We start from the raw sequence: 23,092 nt of genomic DNA, 5'->3' as shown, positions 1-23,092 counted from the left end.
GGAATCAAAATAGCAGTCATTTTTTCCTGATGTAGAAGAAATCCCACAGAGCTAATGTTGAATGCAAGTATATACTAAGAAAATATAGAAATATATTTAATGTTGAATTTTTTCTAGATCACATGAATTGCGTTCCAAGGTTGTGTCTCTCCAGCTGCTTCTCTCAGTGCTGCAGAATGCTGGTCTGGTTTTCAGGACACATGAAATGTTCATCAATGCAATCAAGCAATATCTTTGTGTAGCATTATCTAAAAATGGAGTCTCTTCTGTTCCTGATGTGTTTGAGCTCTCTCTTGCCATCTTCCTCACACTGCTTTCGAATTTTAAGACCCATTTAAAAATGCAGATTGAGGTGAGAGACTTTTATTCTATAAGGTGCGTATGCTCTAGTTCTCAAAATACTGTTCTCAAGGTAAAAAGACAGCTAGAACTTCCATTTTAATTTCTTAGTTTGGTTTGCTTACTAAACTAATATATTACTACTGTATCCAAATTCTAATATGCATGAAATATTACTCTTGAAGAGAAATTACTTAACAGAAATTAACCTGTACATTTGATGTAGTTCTAATAAGTTTCAGATCCTCAAGTCCTTAATTTTATTTATTTTGCAGGTGTTCTTCAAAGAGATCTTCCTGAATATTCTAGAGACTTCTTCAAGTTCCTTTGAACACAAGTGGATGGTGATTCAGACTTTAACTAGAATTTGTGCAGGTATTTCCACTGTGTAAAAGAATCACTTCTTCTGGCAGCGGATGAAAATTATTTTGAAAAGAAATGTCACATGTCATGTTTAAGTATGAAAATTTGAATTTGATCCTAGAGTGCTTGGGTTAAATGTCTGGATTCATCTGCAGTGCCTGCTCCAACCGGCTCATTCCTTTTAAAAATTCTATTGCACAGAACCCTAATACTTCCATTTCCTTTTCTTTTCAGATGCCCAGTGTGTAGTGGATATTTATGTTAACTATGATTGTGATTTAAATGCTGCTAATATATTTGAACGTCTTGTAAATGATTTATCCAAAATTGCACAGGGACGAAGTGGGCATGAATTGGGAATGACACCTTTACAGGTAAGGAGAAGAGCTTTGAAGATAAGGTACTATTGTTTCATAAACAGTGCTATCTTTGCATTGCTACAGATACTTCCAGAGGTTCGTGTTTTCTGTAACCTACTGATGTTACTTGCTTTTTATTAGTTTAATAATTTGCAATTGGATGCTGAAGCAGTGCCATTTATTACTTGGTGATTTTGCTGCCTGTTTGCACTGTGAGACCAGGCTGCTTCTGGTCTCTTTAGTTTGACTGCCAAGGGAGAGAGAGCCAAATGAGCCTTCCTCTTCCTCAGTTCAATTTCTTTCTTTCTGAAGCTCATACACCAGTGGTGCTGTCTGTGGGGTTTCCTTTACACAGACTTTATGCTATATCTCCACCATAAGCATTTTTAAGATTATACTTTTCCAGTCCTTAGAGGGGAGACTATTGTAGAGACTATTCAGCATGGTTTGTTGGTTTGATTTTTCTTTTTTTCTTTTATTCTTCTTTATGTTTTAGGAACTAAGCCTGAGGAAAAAAGGACTTGAATGTTTGGTTTCTATTTTAAAATGTATGGTAGAATGGAGCAAAGACCTTTATGTGAACCCCAATCATCAGACTAGCTTGGGTAAGATTGCTTCTGTATGGAGAGACTGATTTATTTAATCAGTTCATTCTTGTGTTTGTTCACTGTTTAGAAGCTATTCAGAAGTGTGGGTGCCCGGTTTGTACCTTAACAATTTATTTACACAAGTGAGGTATTTTACAAACAGCTGTTAGTGCTGTTGCAGTAACTGATTCTCCAAGTGTCTGTTTTGAATAACCAAGTTCTGTGGATGAGATTTAGCCAGGCCCTTGTCTCCTGTGAAGGCTGATGTAGAGCAAGACATGCAACCAGTCTTGGAGTCACTAAGTTGAAGTACTGGAATTTCTCCATAGATGCTGCTGGTTTTCTGCCTTTTGTTGGATTATTTTAGACTTCCATCAATAGAGCATCTTCATGTAGTATAGTGCAGCCTGCCAAAAAGTATACATGGTAAAATAAGAATATTAACTCATAGATTTCTGCCTAAAAGCTCTGTAACTAAAAGCTCTTGATTGAACAAGGATAAGTTAAGTCTCATCTTGTTTGTAAATAGGTTCATATAAACCATCTGAACAGGAAATGGCTGAAGGTAAATGCCTGGACGCTGGAGGGAGACGGAGTAGTGTCAGTTCCTTGGACTCCACTGTATCGTCGGGAGTGGGAAGTGTTGGTACCCAGACTGCTGTCCCAGATGATCCAGAGCAATTTGAAGTCATCAAGCAACAGAAGGAAATAATTGAACATGGGATAGAACTGTAAGCCCAGTATGATGGGAAAACAAAAGTTCACTTTAAATAAAATGTGTTGTTTCTTATGGTCTCACAGTCACACCTGTAGGGACACTTACAAATTGATGTTAATGCTGATGACTGTTGCCTGCTGTTGTGAAAAACCAGTGCTGGAGGCTGTTGTAGTTAAAAGGAGTTTCATAAAATTCTGGATGGAGTGGAAGGGGTTTTCACAGCTCTCCTTTTTACTGGCTCAGCTCCACAAGAGTGTGTACGTCTAGAGAGAAGTTGGTTTGAGGGTCACAGTTGTCTTGCAGCTCTTACATGATTTGTTGTCCTTTATTGAAATAGAGTTTGAAGAATTAAATCATGGTGCATATATGCTTTACTTCTCTTTGATTAATTTGAAGGTCTGCATGTCTGTAAATGCTAGAGAAAAGTCTTGAACAGCAGCATTTTAAACATTTCATGTAGAGTGTCAATTTTTTCATGTTCAAAAAGGTGAGTTTTGGGGTTTTTCAGCAATAACTTCTAAGGTTATCAGCAACTTAGTGTACCTTATGAGGTGGAGCCTATGGTGTGATACAGGTAATAGATTTGTTGCACATTCTTTAACTATTTTCCTAACTAGAAAGAAAAGACATGGAGCTACAGCACGGAATCTTTGATTTATGAGGACTCTGTAAAACTCAAATTTTATAGGCTGTTATATTTTTAATTGTATGTCCACTTCCCCATGTTTTTGTCTGAATAGGTTTAATAAAAAGCCAAAGAGAGGAATACAGTATCTACAGGAGCAGGGAATGCTTGGCACTACAACAGAGGACCTGGCACAATTCTTGCACCAAGAGGAACGCCTCTGCTCTGTAAGATTACATGCAGCACATTTATACCCTTGCCCCTGTACCTTTGGCCCTGCCCCTGGTATCTGTGTGCCCCTTCTCTGGAGTTCATATCTTAGAGAAATGAGCATGCAAGGCACCTCACGGACACACCTAATGCTACAGCTACCTGCTGTTTACTTGCTGTCCCAGGCTTCTCAGTAAAGTACTGAGTTACAGTAAAGTGCTGGAGGGTTCCCCATCAATGGAATGTGCATTTTGTCTGTCCCTGGAGGCTGGAGGGAAACAGAGCAGTGCCAGTTGCTGGCAGTCCCTTGCCAGCAAGGGAGGATCATGTGCTGCAGTGGCAAAGCATTCTCTGCTGCGTGTGCGCCTGGCCACAGTTCAGCTTTCCTTGGCACTGCAGTAATGCAGATCTTGCCTTTGGCAGTGAGGGAGGCAGGAATATGCAGACTGAGGGGGCATATCTGGGAGCCCTGTCCCTCCCTCAGCTGCTCTGCCCACGTGGCAGCGTGGCAGCTTTACAGAGCTGACAGCTGTGCAACTCTTGGCATAGAAACCCTCTTGCAGAGCTGGCACTTGGATTGCACAGTAATAACTGTCTCTTGTGTTTTTTAGACTCAAGTAGGGGAATTTCTTGGGGAAAGCAGCAAGTTTAACAAGGAAGTGATGTATGCCTATGTAGACCAGCTTGATTTCTGTGGAAAAGACTTTGTCTCTGCTCTGCGTATATTTCTGGAAGGTTTTCGTCTGCCAGGTGAAGCCCAGAAGATTGATAGATTAATGGAGAAGTTTGCTGCTAGATATATTGAATGCAACCAACGGTAATTCAAACCCTTTCTATCAGATCAGTGCCCAAAGAACATTCCCTGGCTGTACTGTTGTGTGGCCCTTAGGGGCAGGGGATTGATTAGGCCCGTACCAGGCCAGGAACTTTTGCAGGCTTGTGTGAGGAGGAGATCTTGCTGCTCATATTGGATAGGAAGGATACTGCTGCTGTCATTTCTTTAAATCCCAAGTACTTGCTAAAAGGAATTACTGGAAAAGGAAAGCCCTAAGTACATTAAAATCCAACAGCTACTACAGAGACAATTTTAGACGACTGTAGATCAGTCAAGTATAAAAAACTGTATTAAGCAGTAGAAATGGCTAGAATTAACAAAAATCATGACAAAAACAACTAATAGCATGTTACAGTGCTTTTGCTTGCCTGTTAGATGTGGAACAAAATGTGTATGTGTTATTTGATACCAAATAGGCAAAGTTGCTATTGTTCCTAGTGCAATCAACACTGAAGTTTAGTCAGGCTTAATTAGTTCCCTTTCCTTAGTCTAGTTGGTGTGTCAGTGGGTTGGTTTTATATCAATCTTTATGAAACTCTGTGAGTAAAAAATAAGCTGTCATTTAACCTTTTTAAGATTATACATTACTGTTCTTTGGGTAATCGGTAGGGAATGTACTTGAAAATCTCAGTCTAGTTTTCAGTATTGCAAAGATGATGCAATTCCCCATCCTTTTTATTTGTGTTTTAAACTGCTTGGGGTTTGATGCATTTCTAATGGTTAGCTTCAGGCTTTGTTGGCTCTTTGGTTGAGTCCATAGCACTTCTGGGTATTTTTCTTGCATATGGAACTAGAGCTAATGGATTGAGGAATTGGGAGTCTATAAACCTGTTTTGTTTTTTCCTCCCTCAGGCAAACACTATTTGCTAGTGCAGACACTGCCTATGTTTTGGCATACTCCATTATAATGCTGACTACAGACTTGCACAGTCCACAGGTAAAAATTTAAAAAATCCAGACTTACAGGAGTACAAAGGTCCCTGGAACTTGCATTCAAAATCTGATATCCAACTTATTCCTTCTTACAGGTAAAAAATAAAATGACAAAGGAGCAATACATTAAAATGAATCGAGGAATCAATGACAGTAAAGACCTGCCAGAAGAGTATTTATCCACAATCTATGAAGAAATAGAAGGAAAGAAAATTGCGATGAAAGAGACAAAAGAATATGCAATTACAACCAAGTGTAGTAAACCAAGTAAGAAGGAACTAGAAACTGGGAAGACCACAGTGCTCTTGAACTGTGGCAGGAACTAAGGGGATGGCACAGTGGTGTGCAAAGTCCCTGTGAAAATGCCTTGGGGAAATACATAAAGTACATTTGGAATGGTTGATAGAGGTACATGGAAGGAAACCGGCTCAGTTACAATTTAACACTGCCTTCCCTGGTGGGAAGAGCTGTGTAGGTGCCTCTGGCACCACTGCAGAGCAGCACTAGAACCAGATTTCTTGGGGTTTTTAAAGATGAGTGTGGGGAATAACTCGAGAGGGAAATTACTTTGAAATTACCTTGTTTTTGTGTGCTAGACTATGAGTGAGGGCTTGATTTGGGCTGGTTTTTTGTTTTCCTCCATAGCTCAGTGGCTGGGAGGTGTGATAGTGTTTGAAAACCAGAGAGATTGGAGAGTTTGCATAATCTATAGTCATCTCTCCTTATACAGATCAAATGAGGGCTTCTTTGTGTAGCATGCAGTAGAAACCAGTATCCCCAGCTGTACCCTACTTTTACTCAGAATAGCTGGTACTAATTTAATTCAAATTTGTGAATTCTGAATCTTCAGCATAGTGGTTTTCCCAGTATTTTTAAGCTGTTTGCAGGTTTTCTCAATCAAAATAGGAACACAATTAATTTGCTTGAAAATGGAAGTTGCACCCTGTAGTATAACGGTAAAGAAGCACTAAATTATTAATTTATTTATCATGGTGATGAGTGCTTGTTTTGTTTTGGAGATGTGAGCTTAAGAAGACATAGGGTTTTCCATCCACTTTTACAGCAGAATGACTTAATACAGTATGCACCTCTGACTTGGAGCAATTAGATAATAGCGTGTATTATATAGTAAAGGGCTGAAATAGTTATTTTGCACAGAATAAAGTCTTAAGTTTGGGTGTGGTTTTTAGTGCTGGATTTCCTTGCTTGCAGCCTGGGGCAGCCTCCTGACTTCTAAGATTTTGCAAGATTTCTGTCTTTAGATTTTATTTGCAATACCTTTATTTAACATTTTGTGATGCTCAGTGTGAAGAGAAGGAATATGCTCTTGTAAGAAAAGCAAGCAATGTCTGTGTGTGGTGTTCCCCTTAGGTGTGGCTAATGAGAAGCAGCGGAGGTTGTTGTACAACTTGGAAATGGAACAAATGGCAAAGACAGCCAAAGCCCTCATGGAGGCAGTGAGCCATGCAAAGGCACCTTTCACCAGTGCCACTCACCTGGATCATGTCAGACCCATGTTCAAAGTGAGTGTCAGGTTCTCACTGTGTCTTTGTTGTGAAGAGTTTAAAGCATGGGAAAAAAAGTGGAAAATTACTTTGAAAAGTTTGCTAATGAAACACATGGACTCTTTGGATATATTCGGCTTCAGTAACCAGTGTTTTGGGCTAAAGCTGTAAGAGACCTCTGAATTTAGTTTCTTCCTCTGTTTAGCTTGTCTGGACCCCACTGCTGGCAGCTTACAGTGTTGGCTTGCAGAATTGTGATGACCCAGAAGTTGCGTCGCTGTGTTTGGAAGGAATACGCTGTGCCATCAGAATAGCCTGTATCTTTGGAATGCAGGTTGGTGCCAGACATAGCCTGGGACTCGCTGAGGGCCGTGTGGGCTCTGGGAGGCAGGTGAAGAATTACAAACAGCTTATACATGGAAGATGAAGTGTCTCATCTGCTTCCTTGAAATGGGAAAAGGTTTTGATGTAATCAAGCATTTCTTCAACTCTGCTTTTCTTGCTGAATCTTCCATTAAGAGCGTTTGCTGACTGGCATCCTACTCTTGTTCAGCTGGAAAGTGCTCTGACAGTGCCAGCTATCCATAGAAGAAAAAATTTGTAGGCAAGTGCTTCTCTGGTTCTTTGGGGACTTGATTTTTGTGCTTGTTTCTCTCTCTTGTAGCTTGAACGAGACGCTTATGTACAGGCCCTTGCTCGTTTTTCCTTGTTGACTGCCAGTTCCAGCATTACAGAAATGAAACAGAAGAACATTGATACCATTAAGACACTCATTACAGTTGCTCACACAGATGGCAACTATCTTGGCAATTCTTGGCATGAGGTAAATCTTTATTAGTTTAAATAGTGAACATGGTGTCATATTTTTTCTTCTACTATCAGCTCTCAGAACATACTCAAAAATGTGAAGAAAGTGCATTATATTGTTAAGTTTTTATGTTTTTTTTCTAATATGTAGATAAAAATAATGCACTGCATTTTTTTTGAAGACCCTGTGGAAACTGTGACAATATTGTAATTTTTATGGCTGCATTTGATATAGGATTTAAATTATATAAAAAAAATCTCATTTGGCTTCAGAAAATTTCTCATATAAACTATTGTATTCTTATTCATGGAAACAAAAATATTCTAGTTTACAGGTCCAGACTTGTCTGTGCAATGTTTGGCAACATTTACATCATAAGCACATGAAAAATCAGGGCTAAAATAGTTTGGTGGATGATTGGTAAAAATGAGCTATCAGGATTATATGCATTTTCTTAAAGCCTATTTTCCAGGAGCAATTTTATCAGCTCTGAATCTTTGCTAAATGCTAAAAGGAGCATTTCTGCTGCTTTATGTTCTCTGGCTCTAGTCTTGGGCTACATGATATGAGCCACAATGTGCTAGAGCTGACAGATGCCTCAGACCTGGCTCACAGCACACTCTCCTGAGTGCTTGTGCCAGCCAGGGGATGTGGCTGTGGGAGAGGGAGAAGGAGACAAGCACAGCTTTGCAATTTAAACGCTCTAGGTTGGAATGTTGTTACTCAAGTGATGATAGCTGCAATGTTTCAGTCTTTTCATCTCTAGGACAATGAAGTCTCTAGAAGATCAGCTCCAATTCGTTTATAGTCTTGAAAGTTGATGGTGTAAAAATAATGAAAAGGTATCCTTTAGTAGTTAGAGATAGAAATATTAAATACAAATATATGTTAAGAATAAAAAGATGGTGGTGTGCAGAAACACAATGCTACATTTCTTTTGGTTTCAGATCTTGAAATGTATTAGCCAGCTGGAACTGGCACAGCTCATAGGAACTGGTGTGAAAACGCGGTATTTGTCTGGCTCTGGGCGTGAGAGGGAAGGCAGCATTAAGAGCTATGCCTCTGCAGGAGAAGAGTTTATGAGCCTGGGATTAGGTAAGATTATTCATCCTGAACTTGACAAAGATGCACATACAAGTGGAGTAAGGATGTTAAAGAATCCTCAGTGTTATAACATACTTGAATATATTTACTTGCTTCCACGGGAAGCTGTATTGGATTAATGAAACTGAGTATTCCAATATGTGTTTATAATTACCAAATCTGTTGTAACTTTAGAATTGGGTTAAGCTATTTAAAAACTACTCCACATTTATTTGTTGGAATATGTTGTTATCAAAACTGTTTTGCTGTATGAACTCATGGTTTTGTTAAAAGTATTAATTAATAGGAAAAAAAAGCCATTTATTTTTAGGAATTAATAGATGTTTCAACTGGTTTTCCAAAGGAACTTCTTATCTTTACATGTTGGGCTTGCTGTTCCAGTTTGTATTGTTTCTGCAGTGTGTACAAGAAACAAATCATAGATTTTTGTCTTAAATTAGAGGGACAAGGCAAGTTGCATTAATCTTTGTAAAACCACTAAGGAAACAAATTAATTTTTTAAAACTTTGGAATGGATGCTATAATGATGATTACAATGAATACAGAACTGTGTTCAGCATTAACTATTTGTAGCTGACTTAGAGTTCATCTTTTAAAATAGTATTTTATCTGTTCCAATTTTATTAACAATATCATATCACCTTAATCTAATAAATATGATGTTTAGCTGTGTAATAATCTGGCAAAGGCACTATCTGCTCCATATAAATTACATGGTAGCTAGAAGCAGTAGTCACTTCTCTCTGTCTACTTGCTTGATGTTGGAGTTAACATAAAGTCATTATTTCCTAATGGCAAATACTGTTTTTTACTGAATTTTTGGCAGGGAACCTCGTTGGGAGTGGGGCTGACAAACGGCACATGGCGAGCATCCAGGAGTCTGTGGGGGAGACCAGCTCGCAGAGTGTGGTGGTAGCAGTAGACAGGTACTGACAATGTTACCTCTGCACTCTTACCTAAATCATCATCTTTGTCATCTGCCTTTCTGAAATGTTGTCTAAAGACATGCTTCTCTCCTAAACTATGTGTTGGAATGGGAGTTCTTAGTAACCACTGGTGCAATGGTGCAAGTCTGCACAATCATATATTCAGACTTGCAGTGTTTATTCTAACCATGAACGTCTCTTACCACATCAAAGTCCAGGACATTTGGGAATGTTCTCCACTTTATTAGTGTTCTATGTGGACCACTATCAGCAGCCTGAACTCCTCTCAAGATCAAACAGCTGAAGGGCAAGAAGGGACAAGAGTGCATCCATAGTCTTTCTCCTGTCTGTTTTGACAGCCACAGCTGACCATATTCTTAGAGGATATAAAGATCAAAGGTGGCTGATAACCAGTAAAGTCTTGTAGCAAAGCTTTCTGTCTGTTTATTGTCCCCATGAAATTTAACACGCTGTCACCCAAATGAGTGTTCCAGTATAACTTGGCCTGGGTAAACTTGTGAGCCTGTGCCTGTTGCTGCAGTGGGATAGGAGCATGGTAGACTGTGACTGTGGCAGGAAAGAGGATGCTTAGACTAAGGAAAGATGCATGTACTGCTGCCAAGGAGCAAGAATACAAGAGGTGCAGAGTTCATGGCATGGAGGAGTGTGACATACGTCCAGATGTGCTGACCTTTTGCTGCAGCTCTGAGCTGTAACCAATTCTTGCGGATGTGCAGCTGAAACTCCAACTCCTGTATTTGTTGTAGGATATTCACGGGCTCCACGAGGCTGGACGGGAATGCCATAGGTAGGTATGGGGGGCTCCAGGGCCCCTGGCACAGGAGCAGCCTGGCTCACAGCAGGCTTCTCCCGTGCAGTTGACTTTGTGCGGTGGCTGTGTGCTGTGTCCATGGACGAGCTGGCGTCCCCGCACCACCCGCGCATGTTCAGCCTGCAGAAGATCGTGGAGATCTCCTATTATAACATGAACCGCATCAGGCTGCAGTGGTCGAGGATTTGGCATGTGATTGGAGATCACTTCAATAAGGTACTGTTTAAACTTATGTTACACAATATGCATAAATAGTGAGACTTCTTTAATCAGCTTTCTGTGTTTTTAGTGGCTTGAATTCTGATATTCAAAAAAATTCCATTCGAGGCACCTAAAAGAAGCACCTACTTAAAAATCTAAAGTGTACAAATATAAATGTTTATAGGAATGATATTTAATTATATAATCTTCATTATATCATTTGGTATTTTTGTAATTTTTCTTTGTCTTTTCCTTCAGATAAAATGCCAAGTTAGTTTTCCTCTGAAATGTACACAAGTGAACAACAGTTGTTTTCCTCGGGAAATTGAATCATGTTAGGATGAGATTTTTAACCAAAGATTCAATTTATTTTATTGTACTGTGTTTTAATTTTAGCATCTAGCTGGCTATTACAATTCTACTTGATGCATTCAAAATCCATGGGTCTGTTTAGATGGATGAAATGACAGAAAGCCCCCTTCAACAAGAACCCCTTCTTTCCCAAGCATCAGAATCCTAGAATGTGCTAGCAGTGTTTAGTGGGCTGAGATGGAACTTGAGTGACGAATTTGTTACTCATATAAATGACACATTAATTGATAAGTGTTTGAAAATATGCTTTTCTTCTAGGTTGGGTGTAACCCTAATGAAGATGTTGCCATCTTTGCTGTAGACTCATTAAGGCAGCTGTCAATGAAATTTCTTGAGAAGGGAGAGTTAGCCAACTTCCGCTTCCAGAAAGACTTCCTAAGGCCTTTTGAGCATATTATGAAGAAAAACAGGTGTGAGGCCCTGAAATTTCTGCTTTAGCTTTAGTCCCACTTAAGGATGTCACTTGGTATGGGTCATGGTCATGTACAGGGAAGTGGGGGAGTTACTTTGTGCCAGTGTAAAGTAGTCTTGCATTCCTTTCTCTTCTTTTTTTTTTTTAAGATCTCCGACTATTCGAGACATGGTGATCCGCTGTATTGCTCAGATGGTGAACTCTCAAGCTGGTAACATTCGTTCTGGCTGGAAAAATATCTTTGCTGTCTTTCATCAAGCAGCGTCAGACCACGATGGGAATATCGTAGAGCTGGCCTTTCAGACTACAGCACACATAGTTAGTAAGTAATGCTTGACAGATGCATGCACCCAAATTGGCCTGTCTGCTGTGAGTCAGCTTCAAAAGGCTCATCTGAATAAGGCTTTTGCATTTCCAGGCAAATAAACACACAACCTTGCAGCCACACTGTTTAAACTCTGCAGCTGAGTCCTACCCTTTAAGTCTCCAGAATGCTATGGACAGGACAAACTAGATACAGCTATTCTGCTGTAGAACTTAGGAATGTGGTTGGTGAGGTGGGACAGGGAAGAATGCAGGAGAGGGCAAAGAACCATATTTAATGTAGAAGATCTGGCTCTTTTGTGTTTGTCTGTTCCATAGCAGTATGCCATGGGTGACGTGCCTAGATTGATGCAGTTTATGTATGGATTTTAATATCAGTAATTTTTAAAAAGTGTATTTGTTTGTTCTTCACAGCAAATATTTTTCAGCAGCATTTTCCAGCAGCAATTGACTCATTTCAAGATGCAGTAAAATGCCTCTCTGAGTTTGCCTGTAATGTTGCCTTCCCGGACACCAGCATGGAAGCCATCAGGCTTATTCGCTATTGTGCAAAATATGTCTCAGAAAGACCGCAGGTATATTTGAATTTGTACCCCTGCTGCATTTTCATACTCTCTTCATCTGTTAAATGGAGATCAATTACTAAGAAAGAGCTTTCATACTCAAACTTCAATTGCAAGTGTTTGTTTTCAAAGCTTATTTGAATTAAGGAGAAATTTTGGTATTATGTAAGCAATAAACTAGGGCTGGTTAAGTAATGTTAAGTCTTGGAAGTCCAAATGGGAAATAACTGAATTAAATAGTCTTTGGGGTTTTTTTGTTTTGTTTTGTGTGGGGGTTTTTTTGTTTCTTTGTTTGTTTTGTTCTTGTGGTGTTAAGATGACTTGGAAAGCAGTGCTTCCTGTTCTGTCACGCCAGTTATGTCTAGTGCAGTTGGTTACACATGTGTATTCTTCTCCATCAGTGTGTTGAGTGAATACTGAATGTAACAGTCACTAGCTGAGGAGAGCCTGGAGTTACATTGCAGTTGCATGTCCCCAGTGCACGCCGCATTCAGCGTACCAGAGACTTGTAGAACTGGTTTCTGCCAATTTTAGGTTTCCTTTTAACGTGTATTGATTTAACAGTTGTCTGTCACTGTTAAAGTAGCTTTCTAAGAAGTCCAAACCTCAGCAACTTGTAAGGCCTTTACCTGGACTGAAGGAAAAACAGATGGAAGTATTTATTTCCATATATTATTTTCTAGTATTTTTGCAAATAATTACATCTCAGAGCTATACTTATATTTTGCAGAATTGGAGTGTTAGAGTACGAACTAAGCTAACTTTCCAAGTTTCTCTGTACCACTGGTAGTATCTAAATTTGTTACATGTAAAGATTTTTAAGATAATTTTTTCTTTAAATCTTTTTTCCTACTGATCTTCAAGGTATTAAGAGAATACACAAGTGATGACATGAATGTGGCTCCTGGGGACAGAGTGTGGGTCAGAGGATGGTTTCCTATTTTGTTTGAACTTTCTTGTATCATCAATCGTTGCAAGTTAGATGTTCGTACAAGGTAATAAAACTTCTCTTTTTTTCCTTTTTTCTTTTAATTCATGCAGTGAAGATATCAAGGAACATATTTTAACATCTGTTCCTATGCTTGTTTGGGTTTGTTTATAGAGGCTTAACAGTGATGTTTGAAATCATGAAGAGTTATGGGCATACCTTTGAAAAGCACTGGTGGCAAGACCTGTTTAGAATTGTGTTTCGGATTTTTGATAATATGAAACTCCCTGAGCAACAAACAGAGGTAAAACCAACAAAAAACCCCCAAAAAGCAAGCATTCCCTAGAGCTGTCTTTTTAAGAACTTGCACATCTGAGTCAGCAGTTTCTATTGACATCAGATATGGCCACCCCATACTGCCCCAGACTTAACTAAACACATTCTGTATTCCTTCAAATTCTGTGGCATGAATGGAACTTGCCACAGTCCAGTGACTTGTGTGTGTGTCCATCTGATTATTTTCAAGAAGAATGTTCTCCCTCTGTTATGAACATGTACAGTTTTCTGACCAGTGTTCATGTGGCCAGCTGAGTGCTTCTGATAAGACATCTGTGGTCATGAGGCTTTAGTTCTGAGTTCTCCTCTCCTCAGAGCTGTGTCTCTTGTTGACCAGCCATATAAGCCAAGTGTTGTAATCATGGAAGAATCCCCATAAAACCAAAGACTTTTCATTTTCTGTCCCAGAAATCAGAGTGGATGACCACGACGTGCAACCACGCCCTTTATGCCATCTGTGATGTGTTCACACAGTTCTATGAAGCTTTGCATGAGATCCTTCTTCCTGACATACTTGCACAGTTACACTGGTGTGTAAAACAAGGTACCTTATCTACCTGTGTCTTTTGATTAAATGTAGTTTTAAATGGTCATTACTTAAGAAGGGGAAGGTTAACTGAATTTTGGAAGAATAAAAGTTCCCATTAGGACAATCTATGTTGCAGTAGATAGATGCAGTATCTTGAATATTTGAGCATCAATCTTTTTATTGAGTTAGGCAACTTTTTTGTTACTGTGTTCATAAGGGGCTCATGGTGTTCCTGTGACACTGCAAAAGCTTTTGGAGAATGGGTCAATCTTCTGAACCTTCTGCCAACAAGCTTTTGTAGTTTGACTGCAGCGATACATTACCTCCTTTATTTACACATATAGATACATGCATGCATTCTGATTTTTTTCTTTTTTATTATTTGCTGGCACCTGCTTCTTCCTCCTTCTCCCAACCAATGAGTACTTCTAAATACAGCTTTGTAAAGAACATGTTTTCTTTCTGGCTCCAAGTCTTACACATGAAATCCTGCATCTTACTACCATGGAATATCAGGGGATGATCTTGCAGTAAATCATAAGTTTCTGATTGCTGCTTTTCCTTCCTTTTTCTCACTCTCTGCTTCCCTTTTGCTTCTGCCCTGTCTTTTGTCTTCCCTAGTTGTATTTCCATCTCATGAAGGCTATTTTGAAAGTCTTTTTTTTATTCAGTAGGTTCTTCAGCTTCATATTGTTGTAACATATTGTATAGGTAGGTTTTGAGCCAACAGACTGTGCATTTCACAGTATTGGTAAAAAATTTTAATGGAGCAGTAATAGGGAATACTTAATTTTTCCTTGATACTGTACAAGTTGATAAATATGGAACATTTCTTTTACAGATAATGAGCAGTTGGCACGATCAGGTACAAACTGCCTAGAAAACCTGGTAATACTCAATGGACAGAAGTTCAGCCCCGAAGTCTGGGGCCAGACATGCAACTGTATGCTAGAAATCTTCAAAACAACTATTCCTCATGTGTAAGTTCATAAGTTTAATTCTTATCTTGATACCCAATTCTAAAGCAACAATATTTACCTTTTTTGGGTTTTTTTTCTGTTTTGTTTGATTTTTGTTTGATGTTTTTTGTTGTTGTTTTGTTTCTTTAACTCTTTGAAGCTTGCTGACATGGAAGCCTGTAGGAATGGAGGAAGATTCATCTGAAAAACACTTGGTAAGAGTTAACTCAGGGTGATAAACTGACTTGAAGGGTTTTGTGTTAGGTTAGCTTTTGAAATATTTGTTGTAGTCAATATACTTGTCAAGGAATTGATAGTAGATTGTGTTTAGTGTTACTGTAAAAATGATATGAAGAATGGATGCAGAAAGCCTTTGAATCTAGGATTCGAGAAGTCCTCTGAAAAGTGATAGCTGGTTGGAAGTTAGTGTTTCAGATTGCTGGAATCGCTCTGCACTCTCTTCTAGGATTTGGACCTAGATCACCAGTCTTTAAGCAGCATGGATAAAAATGCTTCTGAAAGAGGACAAAGCCAATATTCAAATCCAACAGATGAGAGCTGGAAAGGTGGTCCTTACACAAGTAAGGAAAACATACAAGCTTTTTCAATGCACCTTTATAGCCAGACTCAATTCACTTCTGTAGCTCTCTACAGAAAGTTTTGGGGCAGGGGGATAAGTCTTTGCCATTTGTGTTTATGTCTTGCAGTGAGATTTTTCTCTTTAGAAGATAATTCACAGCATTACTAAATATCAAATTATTAAGGGGAATGTCATATTTTGCTAGCTTGCTGTAAGTGAATCATCATTAATTGCTTCTGAAACTTCTGTTGCTCCATTTCATTAGACCAGAAACTATTTGCTGGCCTCCTGATCAAGTGTGTGGTACAGCTGGAGTTGATACAGACCATTGACAACATAGTGTTCTATCCAGCAACAAGCAAGAAGGAAGATGCTGAGCACATGGCTGCAGCTCAGGTACCATCAGACTTACTTGTAACCTTGTGGTGACAGTAAAGTACAAACTATGGAACACTCTGACACGTTCACAAAATAGTGTCTTCTCCTGCCTTTTATCATTACCCCGAATGTGTGTGTAAACTACTTTAAGCTGTGATTTTTTTATCTGCCTCCAGTGTTGCCTGGTGCTCTGCCTGTTGTAGTATTCTATTACCTTACTTTTTATTATCAGTGTAATAGATTATAGTCGTTTTATCATGAATACATACTATCAAAAGTGGTTTTTGTTTGTTTGGGGGAAAGCATTCTTTTCTGCTCATTAGACTGAGTGTCTTCATTTAGCCACAGCTGAAGCTCTGCTCAGTCTCTCAGTCTCTGGATATTTGCACTGGAAGTGTTGCAGAAGTTGAACTTCAGCAAGGTCAATGGTCAAGATTTCATTCATTGCTGGCTTCAGAGATGTCCCTGTCCCTGAAAGTTCTGATTCTGGGTAGTAGCTCTGGCTTAGCTGTTAATAAAGCTGTAAGCTGGAAGTTCTGGCTAGTGCGTTCAGGTAGTGTTTTGAGGATGGTATAGTTAAATTCCTACTGAAATTAGCTAAAAATATTGACCAATTTAATTAAATTTGACATGAGCCAAAGCTGAGGAATTTCTACACTAGGCAAGATTTAAACCCACACTGTTCTTGTTGTTCATTTTGATGTTTTTAGAATTTAACAGACCTACCCAGTCAGCTTGTAGAGAAGAGGAAATGTTCTGTACTGTATTGCTGTGACTGCAATGTTTCAATAAGGGAGTTGTTCCCTCACTCTTGAGTCTTATTTTCTTATCAGTAACCAGGAAAAATCATAACTTCTCTCTTCTTAAGTACCCCACTAAGAAGAATACAACTCTGATCTTTGACAGGACCACCCTGCTGCGTTGTGCTGCACTAATACTGCATTGCACCTATAAATGAATTAGAGTTACTGGAGTTTACAGCAACTCTGTCTCTCTCTGTCCCTCTCCCCCTGCTCTTTAGCGAGACACACTGGATGCAGTTATCCACATTGACACAGAAGACCAAGGAATGTATAAATATATGTCTTCACATCACCTTTTTAAGTTACTGGATTGTCTGCAAGAGTCTCACTCATTTTCAAAAGCCTTTAATTCAAATTATGAGCAACGAACTGTGTTATGGAGAGCAGGTGAGGTTTTTATTTTTATTTGATAAAAATGCTGAACTACACTTCTAACTTTAAGTATCGTGACACAACAATGTGCCATTGCAATCACCTCTAGAGTTTATTGGACAGTTGCATGCTTTTATTGCTTGTCTCCTTCCTGATGACTTGAATAATTCTGTTTGCTAAATTATCTGCTTTTTTTGGTTAAAGTAAAGCTGCACAGCTGGTTCTGCTGTAGTTAAGTATCTTTATAAATAAATAAGAACTCAATCAAAATCAAGGAGGAGGAAATACTGTCTGGACAAGGAATCATTACTGGTCACAATAGTGCAGATATTATTGATAAAATTTATTTTTGGCTAGTAATGCCAGCTTTGGATGATCCCTCTTGTCCTGTGTGGGACTGATTTCTAGGGTTCAAGGGTAAATCAAAACCCAATCTCCTAAAACAAGAGACCAGCAGCCTGGCATGCTGCCTGAGGATCCTGTTCCGGATGTACGTGGACGAGAGCCGGCGGGAGGCCTGGGACGTGGTCCAGCGGCGGCTGCTCAGGTGGGACAGCCCTGCCCTGTTGGGGAGAGCCCAGCCCTGCCCTGCCCTGTTGGGGAGAGCCCAGCCCAGCCCTGCCGGGGGCACAGCCCAGCCCAGTCCTGCCCTGTTGGGGAGAGCCCAGCCCAGTCCTGCCCTGTTGGGGAGAGCCCAGCCCTGCCCTGCCCTGTTGGGGAGAGCCCAGCCCTGCCCTGTTGGGGAGAGCCCAGCCCAGTCCTGCCCTGCCCTGTTGGGGAGAGCCCAGCCCTGCCCTGCCCTGTTGGGGAGAGCCCAGCCCAGTCCTGCCCTGCCCTGTTGGGGAGAGCCCAGCCCTGCCCTGCCCTGTTGGGGAGAGCCCAGCCCTGCCCTGTTGGGGAGAGCCCAGCCCTGCCCTGCCCTGTTGGGGAGAGCCCAGCCCTGCCCTGTTGGGGAGAGCCCAGCCCTGCCCTGCCCTGTTGGGGACAGCCCAGCCCTGCCCTGTTGGGGAGAGCCCAGCCCTGCCCTGTTGGGGAGAGCCCAGCCCTGCCCTGCCCTGTTGGGGAGAGCCCAGCCCAGCCCTGCCCTGTTGGGGACAGCCCAGTCCTGCCCTGCCCTGTTGGGGAGAGCCCAGCCCAGCCCTGCCCTGTTGGGGACAGCCCAGTCCTGCCCTGCCCTGTTGGGGAGAGCCCAGCCCAGCCCTGCCGGGGGCACAGCCCAGCCCTGCCCTGTTGGGGAGAGCCCAGCCCAGCCCGGGGGCACAGCCCAACCCAGCCCTGCCCTGTTGGGGAGAGCCCAGCCCTGCCCTGTTGGGGAGAGCCCAGCCCAGCCCTGTTGGGGAGAGCCCAGCCCAGTCATGCCCTGTTGGGGAGAGCCCAGCCCAGTCCTGCCCTGTTGGGGACAGCCCAGCCCAGTCCTGCCCTGTTGGGGACAGCCCAGCCCTGCCCGGGGGCACAGCCCAGCCCTGCCCGGGGCACAGCCCAGCCCTGCCCGAGGAGATCTTTTTTAAACCAGTCAAAATTTGGAGGGAGAGCTCTCTCGTGGTGCTGTTGCCTAAGCTGTCCCAATGTCAGGGTCAGGAAATAATGTTTGCAGGTTGAAAGTGACAACGCTTCAATTACAAAATGTTTATCAGGCAGATTAATTTTCCTTTTCCTTCCCTCTCACCAAGTATTTCCATTCAGTGACATGAAAAGTATTTCATTTCAGTCATCTGGAACAATTCCTGTACCAGAAAAAGCAAATTTGTGTAGTTAAAGTTGTTGCATGTGATTGAAGACTTTCCCATGGAAGTGCATCTTGCTTGAAAACAAAGTACACTGAGAGGACAAACAGATCATGTAATCTAAAACTTTATAAGGGTTTTCTTTATGGTTTGTGTGAACTGTGCCATCTCTGCAGTGTGTGCAGTGAAGCCCTGGCGTATTTTATTACTGTCAACTCGGAAAGCCACAGAGAAGCCTGGACCAATCTCCTGCTGTTGCTTTTAACAAAAACACTAAAAATCAGTGATGATAAGGTAAGAAGGGGCTGGAAGTCATGTTTGCTTTTGGGTATGTTTTTCATTCCTGCTTCAACCTGAGTTCAGTCTTTATTTCCATCCAGATTGGAGGTGGGCCGTTCCTCATAGTGAGCGCTCTCCTTGCAATACAGCAGTGGCAGCTCCACTGTCTGCAGGCATTCTGCATTGTGGAAATGAGGCTGCATCCATGCAATTCCCAGTGGTGTGGGAATGTGAATAGAATTACTGAACATTGTGCTTTTTCATATGAAAGCACAATGAGTGTGCAGTAAGGGAGAGGCTTATGCTGTATTACAGCCACACAGGAATGATAAGGGTGAATTTCACGCCTGTAAAATTGGAATTCCAGTTTCCTTGGCAAGAATAATTTTCACCATCTTGGCCCTTTAGAGGAAAACCAAATATTCATGTTGCTACAAATAGACTCTGGCACCCCCTCTGGGCTGTGAAGTCACAAAACCCTGACTCTGTTTAGGGGGTAACACCAGAGCACACCCTGCGTGCGCTGCTGCCGCAAACAACACGGATCCCAGTGCCCTGGGGCCTTCGGGAGGGCTTGGGTGAGACCTGGTGTTCTAACAAGTTGCTGTAGCCATGAATGTGTCAACGTTTTTTATTTTGCTCTAGCAGTCGAGAATGACGTGCTGTTTCTGTGTCTTGGCTAGTTCAGGGCACACGCTTCCACCTATTACCCGTACCTGTGTGAGATCATGCAGTTCGACCTGATCCCCGAGCTGCGGGCGGTGCTGCGCAAGTTCTTCCTGCGCATCGGGCTGGTGTTCAACATCTGCATCGCGGGCGAGCAGGCACGCGCAGCTGGCACCAGCCTGCCTTCCTGGTAGCTCCCAGTGAGGCTGTTACACCAGCCTGTACGTAAAGCTGTGTCCAGAGATGGATTGAAGTGGATGGGAAAAAATGGGACCCTGGTGTTACCACCACAGGAGCAAGTTATTCTTACCACAATGGCATTTGGGAACGAGGAAAATAATCCTGTTCTGTCCATCCTACAGAAGTGTCAGCAGTTTTATTTAAATTATTGCTTACAGAGTCAATACAGTAGGTGTGCAGTCTCTTTGTTTCAATGCTAATCATTTGTATGATCCAGTATGTCTCTTCTAGTCTTTTATGCACTGCTCAGTCTTTCATCCCAGCTAGAGCTGATAAATCAGCTGGGTATCTCCACAGACATTATGCCCCTTGGAACTAATGACTGTATTTGTGTAGCCTTGTGATGTTGGCAAGTGTTCATAATAAACTTGACTGTGGTGGCCAGTGACCACCCGAGATCCCTCTGGGTTTTCCTTTGTGTCCTGGACCAGGCCAGGCAGGGCACTGGGCTCTTGAAGTGGACAGCCTGGAGGATATTCGGAGAAGGTTTTCCTCCTGTTTAGCAAATGACTTAATTTTTTTTTTTTTAATATCAGTACTGCATCTTCTGAGACTTATTTTTAGTTTTATGGGAGATTTTACATCAGGAGCACCAATAGCATCTACTCCTTTAGCTTATTAGGCTTGAGTTAAAGGCAATTTAAGAAAATGAAAAGGCATTCCTTTTCCTTTCATATATTGGCAGACCATAGAGCATACACAGGAACATCAAAAACAAGGCTCAGAAGAAATAAACCTACCTTTTTGACCCTTGAATATAATTTAGCAGTAATGGTGATTGATTAGCAAAAAGTCCAATCCTTAACACAACTTTGCCTCCTTTTACTGCAGATCTGCAAGTTCTGATTTGTCATTTTGTGCAAATGAGTTTTGTTCTCAACTCTTAGTTCCTAGTGGCATCTAAAAACCCGGAATTTCCAAAAAACTGCTCTAGCCAAATTAAACAAGTTCATTCACATGCTCTAAGGTACAATTCTGTGCTTTGAAGGCTTTCTGAGAAGCAAAATGTGACATGACACCACAGCTTTGTTTGTCCAAGAGAATTTTCTTCCCTTGAAATGCATCACGTTTCTGTGACAATGTTTCTATGACAGGATGCTGTCGACCTTTGAAATAATTTTAAATTTCAAGTTTCAAAATTTTTCTAAACCAGGAAAGTATGGCAGGATGAGAGGTTCCACTTCCTAAAATAATGCAAAGTAGTATTAACTGCTGTGCTATCCAGAGTAGCAAACTCAAAATATTAACAGTATTGAAAGAAAAAAACAAACCAACAAACAGCAACAACAGCCTACCTACTTGAGTGGAACTAAGTGTATAACATTCCGTTGTTTTTGAGTTGAGTTTCCTGGTAGGATGGCCTCAGGTGAGGTTGTCTTTGGATATGCTGCTCTGAGCTGCTGGGAATGTGCTGTCTTTGGAGGGTTTTTTTGTTTGTTTGTTTTTGGTTGTTGTTGTTTTTGGTTGCTTGGTTTGTTTTTTGTGATCTTTTTCCCAAAGGGTTTTTATGGTGCTCCTCAATACATCAGTTTGTCCTGTGTAAGCATTGTTTGGGAAAGGTTTTACAGTCAGTAGTAGTGACAAAGCTTTCACAATTTATTTTCACTTTTTATTTTTAACCAAAGAAGAGTGGTAGTTGTGGTTCTTTGACTTTTAAATGCCCATTAGGTTAAATCTATACACTGCTATTTAGTAGAAGGGAGTGAATATCTATATATGAAAATAGGAGAAGACTGAAAAATAAGGAATGCTGGTATTTAACTTGCTGCATTTGAAATATCCTTTTGTGTTGCATCTCGTGTAGCTGCTCATTCCCTGGGAATGTCACTGCATTGGGTACTGCAGAAAATGAAGTATTTATTTTAATTCTATTTAAATCTGTAATAATATGCTATTCCTTTTCTTCTGGTTGTAGGTAGTCCTAAGAAAAATATTTGAACCATTATTTTTCAGATTTGGAATGTGTCACTGCCTCATGGAATGTGTTCCCTCATGTCCCATCAGACACACCTGGCCCAGCTGCATGTGTCACAGGTTTGAAAGCCCTACAGTCATGTCTTGAAAAAAGTCTCAATTTTGAGGTCTTAAATGACTTCACAGTTGCTTCATGGGCTTTCTTTAGTGTAAGGAGCAGCATTTGTAGTCTCTCTCTGCACATAGGATAAGGATATTTAATCCATGCTTACTTTCAGCCTTTGGTCTGAGACTGTTCTTCTCCTTAGAGAAAAGCTTTTGTTGTATTTATACCAGTTACAGACTGCTGAAGTTGGGTATGTGATATCCAACCATCCCAGGGCCTGCAGAGCATGAAGGAGAAGGGGCCTGGGATGCAATTGCATTGTCAGAGCCCAACCCTGTCCCATTCCTGCAGGCCCTGTCCCCAGCACAGCAATAATCAAATAATCAGGGGGTGCTCAGCTTCCTCCACAGCACTCGTGGGTTTTCCTCAGAGAGTCAGGAAGGGCCAAACCCAGCTCCATCCCAGCACAGCTCAGCCCCTGCACTGGTGCCAGCTGGTTCCTCCATCCCAGCACAGCTCAGCCCTCACAGCTGGCTCTGTGGAGAGCAGGACTGTGCAGTCACCCCTTGGATGGGCTGTGCGACAGAGGGACGTGCAGCTCACCCACCTGCAATGGCAGAAATCCTGCAGACTCCATTGCTTTGTTGTTATGAGTCATTTCAGGCCTCGCGAGGGAAGGGAGGAGAGGATGCTAACGAGGAAAACCCTAAACCCTCCCTTTTGTGGTGATTAAAAACTCCCTTCATGTTGCCTCTGTTGTGTCTTACCGTCCAGGAAAAGATTGTTTTTACAGCAGTTTGTTATCCATGTCTGGTACCTCACATTCTAAACTGCAAACAGAACAATCTAAACCAATGTCCAACACCCCCTCAGGTTTTAGCTCAGTCTTAATATTCAGGAAAAAAATTAAAAATAGTAGCTCTGTCAAAAGTTCATCTCCCTTTAATCTGTGACTTCAGTTTGTTCAGCACCTTTGTTTAAAACGTATGTTTTCACATATTTAAAATGCCTGAGTTTTAATATCTCTGTATTAAGTGCATTTACTATCAATAATTTAAAGACTATTCCTTGCCCATGGATGTATAGAGTTCTGGGAGAATACCAAAATTATATAATATGAAAAACTATGTAAAGTTTTCTACATGAAAATACAATGTACAATAGTTATAATACTCCATGCTTTAATCAAGTGATAAATCAATAAAGTTTTACGAAGTGTTCCTTTTCTGTTCAAGTGCTTCCTTAAGCGGCTCAGAGGCTTC

General features: G+C 41.1%; 1 protein-coding gene across 3 annotated transcripts in view; it reads left to right on the top strand.

The window, feature by feature from the left end:
* The window catches only part of ARFGEF2 (ADP ribosylation factor guanine nucleotide exchange factor 2), a 36,114-nt gene extending 13,063 nt beyond the window's left edge, over positions 1-23,051 (top strand). For all 3 annotated transcript variants that reach the window (XM_036395550.2, XM_036395549.2, XM_054516639.1), the window contains 30 exons: positions 118-352; positions 615-714; positions 937-1,076; positions 1,558-1,666; positions 2,178-2,379; positions 3,107-3,218; positions 3,813-4,018; positions 4,889-4,973; positions 5,065-5,236; positions 6,341-6,492; positions 6,680-6,808; positions 7,139-7,297; positions 8,230-8,377; positions 9,213-9,312; positions 10,080-10,120; positions 10,191-10,360; positions 10,976-11,127; positions 11,279-11,451; positions 11,868-12,028; positions 12,881-13,011; positions 13,119-13,248; positions 13,689-13,824; positions 14,651-14,789; positions 14,929-14,983; positions 15,235-15,349; positions 15,614-15,744; positions 16,748-16,916; positions 17,310-17,448; positions 18,802-18,919; positions 19,588-23,051. In XM_036395550.2, coding sequence (XP_036251443.1) covers positions 118-352; positions 615-714; positions 937-1,076; positions 1,558-1,666; positions 2,178-2,379; positions 3,107-3,218; positions 3,813-4,018; positions 4,889-4,973; positions 5,065-5,236; positions 6,341-6,492; positions 6,680-6,808; positions 7,139-7,297; positions 8,230-8,377; positions 9,213-9,312; positions 10,080-10,120; positions 10,191-10,360; positions 10,976-11,127; positions 11,279-11,451; positions 11,868-12,028; positions 12,881-13,011; positions 13,119-13,248; positions 13,689-13,824; positions 14,651-14,789; positions 14,929-14,983; positions 15,235-15,349; positions 15,614-15,744; positions 16,748-16,916; positions 17,310-17,448; positions 18,802-18,919; positions 19,588-19,764 — 4,186 coding nt within the window. In that variant the 3' untranslated portion in view covers positions 19,765-23,051. The remainder of the gene's footprint in view (positions 1-117; positions 353-614; positions 715-936; positions 1,077-1,557; positions 1,667-2,177; positions 2,380-3,106; positions 3,219-3,812; positions 4,019-4,888; positions 4,974-5,064; positions 5,237-6,340; positions 6,493-6,679; positions 6,809-7,138; positions 7,298-8,229; positions 8,378-9,212; positions 9,313-10,079; positions 10,121-10,190; positions 10,361-10,975; positions 11,128-11,278; positions 11,452-11,867; positions 12,029-12,880; positions 13,012-13,118; positions 13,249-13,688; positions 13,825-14,650; positions 14,790-14,928; positions 14,984-15,234; positions 15,350-15,613; positions 15,745-16,747; positions 16,917-17,309; positions 17,449-18,801; positions 18,920-19,587) is intronic.
* Positions 23,052-23,092: the final 41 nt, after the last annotated feature.

This window comes from Molothrus ater, chromosome 17 (genome assembly GCF_012460135.2).
Source record: "Molothrus ater isolate BHLD 08-10-18 breed brown headed cowbird chromosome 17, BPBGC_Mater_1.1, whole genome shotgun sequence".
Lineage (NCBI taxonomy): Eukaryota > Metazoa > Chordata > Aves > Passeriformes > Icteridae > Molothrus > Molothrus ater.
Note: the sequence above shows the minus strand (reverse complement) of the source record. Positions and strands in the feature narration are given on the sequence as shown.